Genomic DNA, 6000 nt, shown 5'->3' on the forward strand with positions numbered 1-6000 from the left:
ATGGGCACAGATTCCCACAGACACACTCCACAATGTCGCAGAAAGCCTTCCAAGAGGAGTGGAAGCTGTTATAGCTGCAAAGGGGAGGGGGGGTCAAGTCCATATTAAACCCCATGGTTTTGGAATGGGATGTCCAACAAGCTCATATGGGTGTGATGTATAATCCATCATGAAATTTGTGTATCGTAGTATCCCTAATCTACTGCTGGGTTGTGGTGTGGGAACCTGAGTGGTGTGGGAAACTGGGAAACTGAGTGTACAATTTAAGACATATAATGCATCCTTTCGCCTTTTTTGACCAGTACCTTACTGGTGAGTGTGTACTTCTGCATGATCTGCATGTTTTTAATATGGCAAAGAAAAACGGAGGATTTATTTATTTATTTATTTATTTAACAGCACCTGAACGGAGTAAAATCATATTTCCTAGTTAACTACACTGTTAGAAATAAAGGTTCTCTGCAGGTACATTTTCCGTTCATCAAGGTACAAACAGTGTAAATGTTCCCTCAAAGGTACAACAGTGGTTTTTTAAGGTCCAATTGTGAACTTTAAATAAGTTTTTCCAGGTGAAAAATTCATATTTGTACCTTTTAATAACTGAATGTTTTAAATCAGAACAGTAAAATAAAAGCCTGGAGACGAGACGGGGTGTGTGGAGTCAGTACAGCTTAGAACATATCATTTTAATGCTTTATGGTAGAGTTATGTTCCCTCACCAAAGGTACTGAGAATGACCCTTGAGGGAACCACCGCAGTGACAAGAGGGGCGCTGACCCAGAGACAGTTTAGTACCTTTATTTCTGAGAGTGTATCTGGTATATACAAACTTTCCACGAGTCCCCGACTGCAAACACTGCGAATTGAACTCACAACCAACAACTCACCTCCACGATAACTCGTAGTACATGTGTGTAGTTGTATACATTAACCTGTCTGCAGAATCAGGTTGCATAATAAATCCTAGTGATATAAACTGGTACATACGGGCACCATAATGTGGCTTCCTGATGCACTCAAAATAATATTGTCCTTTCCATCCTGTGCATAAAGTGTTACTTGCAGACAGCAACAACCAGCTTATCTGTTGGAGTTCGAGAAGCAACCTGTAAACACCACTGAGCTCAATCAGACTCAACTACACCCAAAAACGTACGAGTGAGCTTCACCTGAAAGGCCATTTAACTAGTCCAGGCGGTTTCTGGCAAAGGCTTAAGGGAGGCAGCAACAGTCACTGTATTTGTTTGAGTGATAGGTGTGTATATGTGGGTGAGGGTTAACGGGGGGGGGGAGTGCCACTTCCTGACTCAGAGACTCTGAAGCAGAACACTGCCGTAGTTGACCACAAATGCATAAAGGATTATGTAGATGGAGTATCGTGGTGTCTTCACTTACCCAGAGCTCCTTGGCAGATGTCGGTCCTGGTGGCTCCACCAACGATGAACTGGGGTTTCGAGCACAGCTCCTGCACAATACAGTAAACAGATGAGCTCCAGCTTCAACCTGGACACACCTTCCTCAATAATGCTGCCTCAGAAGCTGTCGAAGCCAATCTTGCACCACACTTTCAGGTTACTGAACCTACACTATTAAAAAAGTCTTCCAATGCTTCCGTGTGGAAACGGTGGAAGTCGGTCATGTTTTGTTCAGTAAAAACAAAACTTTTGGAAAGTGTGCATGGAAAACTGCCATTATTATGGCCTCCTGGGGGTAAAACCCCCCATTACATGAGGAAAATAACATTTATGTCTAGAAAATGAGATGCCTTACTTTGAATACGACTCGTCTTCACAACAAAACATTGCTATCAACTCTGTTCTCAGCTATAAAATTAGCACATTAGTCTGCAAAAAATATGATTTTTTTTAGGTTTTTGAATGACAGAACTACTGCAGACAGTTTGTATGAAAAAATGTTGGAAAATCTGCGGTAACTACTAAATTTATCTAAAGTTAAAGTGGAAAATAACATTTATGTCTAAAAATGAGACGCCTTAGTAGCTCGGAATATGAATCATCTTTACAACATAACGTTACTATCAACTCTGTTCTCAGCTATCAACCGAGCAAGTTAGACAAAAACATGATTTCTTTTAGGTTTTTAAAAGACAAATACTACATACACTTTAATCCACAGGTAATAAGACTGCAAAATCTGAGGTAACCACTTAATTTATCTGAAGTTAAAGTGGAAAACACCATTTATGTCTAAAAATTAGACGCCTCAGTAGCTTTGAATGTGACTCATCTTCACAACACAACATTTCTGTCAATGCTGTTCTAGTAACTAGTAAGTTAGTCTGACAAAAACATGATTTTAAAAGCTTTTAAAAGACAAATACTACACGCACTTTATTCCACAGGTAGTAAGACTGCAAAATCTGAGGTAACCGCTAAATTTATATGAAGCTAAAGTGGAAAATAACATTTATTGAGATGCCTTAGTAGCTTTGAATATAACACTTTTTGTCAGCTCTGTTCTCAGCTATCAAACTAGCACGTTAGTCTGAGTAAAAATATGATTTTAAAAGCTTTTAAAAGACAGAACTACTACACACACATTAGTATTCAAGTAAAAAGACTGCAAAATCTGAGGTAACCGCTAAATTTATCTTAAGTTAAAGTGGAAAATACCATTAATATCTAAAAATGAGACGCCTTAGTAGCTTTGAATGTGACTCATCTTCACAACACAACGTTCTTGTCAACTCTGTTCTCAGCTATCAAACTAGCACGTTAGTCTGACAAAAACATGATTTTAAAAGCTTTTAAAAGACAAATACTACACGCACTTTATCCCACAGGTAGTAAGACTGCAAAATCTGAGCTAACCACTAAATTTATCTGAAGTTAAAGTGTATAAAGTCACTCAGTTACTCAGTCCAGCCTGACTTCAGTCCAGCCTGAGCAGCACTCACTCCGGGTCTTTTCCACTGCACCCCCCTCGTCTTGAACGAGTTTGGTCCGAGCTCCTTAAAGCCCAGCGACTCGGGGGCGGCGGGGAAAAGGGGGTCACAGAACAGCTGGCCGCTGCTCAGATACTGGCTCCTCAGCGCCTCGTAGTCCTGGTTCATATACTTGATGGCCTTCGAGTTGGTCCCAAAGCCCGCGGCCCTGGCCCGCTTCTTCGCTAAAGTCAAAGCCACTCCCGACATTTTTCTGCTCCGGTTCGGTAAAGAAGACGCAGTGCGAGAGCTTCGACTTCCAGAACAGAGTTGAGTAACTTCAGTTCTCTCCGCCCCTCCGAGGAACTCTGACTCTCTCTCTGGTGGGGTGTGTTCGCCCTGTTATGGGTCTCAGATGCAGGAAGAAGAGGAAGAAACATGTCTGTGCGGTTGGGCGACACGATACGACATAATTATGCTGTTAAAACTGGCCGTGGTTCGTTTTCATCCCGCACGAATCTCTCAGCTGGAGGCTGCAGTCGAGTCTGGCTGGTTACCTTCCTACATTTTAGGGATATGAGATTAACAAGGCAGCCTTTCAGACCGAGCTGCTCCTTCGAAGGGGATGTTTTTGAGCAGGAAGGAACGCTAATGCTCATTTAGCTGCTAGAAAACAGTCTGAAAATGCGATTTTAAAACACAGAATTACTTACATGCTTTATTCAGTGGGTAAGGTCGCAAAATCTGAGGTAACCACTGCATTTATCTGAGGATGTTTCCTCAGTTCGGCCTGGCTTTAGCAGCACTTGATCAAAATAGTTAGCAGAGAAGCTTTTTCAGGCCACGAGCTACTAAACTGAAGCCAGGAATTAATATATTGTGGCCACAAATTAATATATGGACTCCATGAATTAACATATTGAGGCCACAAATGAATATATGGAGGCCAAGAGTTACTAAATTGAAGCCAGGAAATAATATATTGTGGCCACAAATTAATATATGGAGGCCATGAATTAACATATCAAGGCCATAAATTAATATATGGAGGCCAAGAGTTACTAAATTGAGGTCACAAATTAATATATGGAGGCCAAGAGTTACTAAATTGTGGCCACAAATTAATATATGGCGGCCAAGAGTTACTAAATTGAGGTCACAAATTAATATATGGAGGCCAAGAGTTACTAAATTGTGGCCACAAATTATATATGGCGCCAAGAGTTACTAAATGAGGCCACAAATTAATATATGGAGGCCAAGAGTTACTAAATTGAAGCCAGGAAATAATATATTGTGGCCACAAATTAATATACAGAGGCCAAAATTAATATATATGGGTTCCATGAATTAACATATGGAGGCCAAGAGTTACTATATTAAAGCCAGGAATTAATATATTGTGGCCACAAATTAATATATGGAGGCCATGAATTAACATATCAAGGCCATAAATTAATATATGGAGGCCAAGAGTTACTAAATTGTGGCCACAAATTAATATATGGCGGCCAAGAGTTACTAAATTGTGGCCACAAATTAATATATGGCGGCCAAGAGTTACTAAATTGAGGCCACAAATTAATATATGGAGGCCAAGAGTTACTAAATTGAAGCCAGGAAATAATATATTGTGGTCACAAATTAATATATGGAGGCCAAGATTTACTAAATTGAAGCCAGGAATTAATATATTGTGGCCACAAATTAATTTACAGAGGCCAAAATTAATATATATGGGTTCCATGAATTAACATATGGAGACCAAGAGTTACTATATTAAAGCCAGGAATTAATATATTGTGGCCACAAATTAATATACGGAGGCCAAGAGTTACTATATTGCCCTGAGTTACTATACTGTGGCCAAAAATGAATATATTGACGCTAAGTGTTAGTATATTGTGGCCATGAATCGATATATTGAGGCTATAAATGAATATATTGAAGCCACAAGTTAATACATTGAGACCATGTGACCATGAGAAACTCATGGCCTGAATATATTAATTTGTGGCCACGACTTATTTTAAAATCTCACCATGTCACATTAGGGGCTCTGTGCAAAGTGGGTGTTTTCGAGGTCTGAGGCGTTTCTGGAATGCTCGTGCGAAGAGTTGATGGATTCAAGAGCGGAGGTGATCAGTTTGACAACATTATCCCAGTTTACGCGAATCTGCCGTTGGCACTAAAACTCATTATTAACTCCCTAAAGCCCATATCTGACATTTTCCACTTGGTCTGTATGTCCTCTGATCGTTCCTGAGCACAAATCTGAAGAACTTCTTCAAATTGATCAAACCTTGTGACTTAAAAGTGACTTTTCCACTTGATTTAACATATTAAATGAAGTTTTCTGGTTACAGACTGCAGATAACAAACACGGTGATGACCCACATCCCCAATAGAAGAACCCAATAAACACATATCTTTAACTGTCAAACAGCGACGTAACATAAATAGCACCTTTTCCAGAGGGCGCGCCTCCCATTATCCTCCTGGAAGGGCCATCATCATGACCACGCCTCACCAGCTTCTAGAGGCCAGTGCCAGTCAGTAGTACGTTACTACAGTATGAATTACATGTGTTTTTTTTTTATTTTTATTTTTTTTACTGAAAACTTGCAGCTGGTCATTTGTAGATAAGATTAGTGACCACTGCTATAGGACATTTCATCACTTTAGACCAGGGGGTCCAAATCCCAGTCCTGGGGACTCCATGCTCTGCTGATTTTTGTATGTTTCCTACTCTAACACATGACAAGCTTGTAAGTTAATGAGTAGAATGAGGCGTGCTAGATAAGACAAAGAACAAAGAACAAAGAGTCCCCAGGACTGGAATTGAGAACCCCTGCTTTAGACCCTCAGGGTTAGCATCTTAGTGATTTTATCACAAGATAAATGCCACAGAACTTGGTTTGGGCTGAGTTTCCCAAAAGCATCTTAGCATCAAGATCTTCTGAACCGGTCGAAAGTTCAGTGTGATTCTCACTCTGTCTTTGTGCTTAGATGCTTTTGGGAAACCCAGCCCAGACCAAGTTCTGTGGTATTTATCTTAGCATACTACATTTGTAATCCTGGGACTGGGTCCATTCAGTTTGTTGGCAACACTTGAA

The 6000-nt window shown here is 40.2% G+C and overlaps 1 protein-coding gene across 1 annotated transcript in view; it reads right to left on the reverse strand.

The window, feature by feature from the left end:
• The window catches only part of LOC118804599 (calpain-2 catalytic subunit-like), a 41054-nt gene extending 37628 nt beyond the window's left edge, over nucleotides 1-3426 (reverse strand). Inside the window, exons 1-2 of the mRNA XM_036565136.1 lie at nucleotides 2918-3426; nucleotides 1396-1465 (exon numbers count right to left, since the gene is read on the reverse strand). Of these exons, the coding sequence (XP_036421029.1) occupies nucleotides 1396-1465; nucleotides 2918-3154 (307 nt within the window). The 5' untranslated portion in view covers nucleotides 3155-3426. The remainder of the gene's footprint in view (nucleotides 1-1395; nucleotides 1466-2917) is intronic.
• Nucleotides 3427-6000: the final 2574 nt, after the last annotated feature.

The sequence above is a fragment of the Colossoma macropomum genome, unplaced genomic scaffold, assembly GCF_904425465.1.
Source record: "Colossoma macropomum unplaced genomic scaffold, Colossoma_macropomum, whole genome shotgun sequence".
Taxonomy (NCBI): Eukaryota; Metazoa; Chordata; class Actinopteri; order Characiformes; family Serrasalmidae; genus Colossoma; species Colossoma macropomum.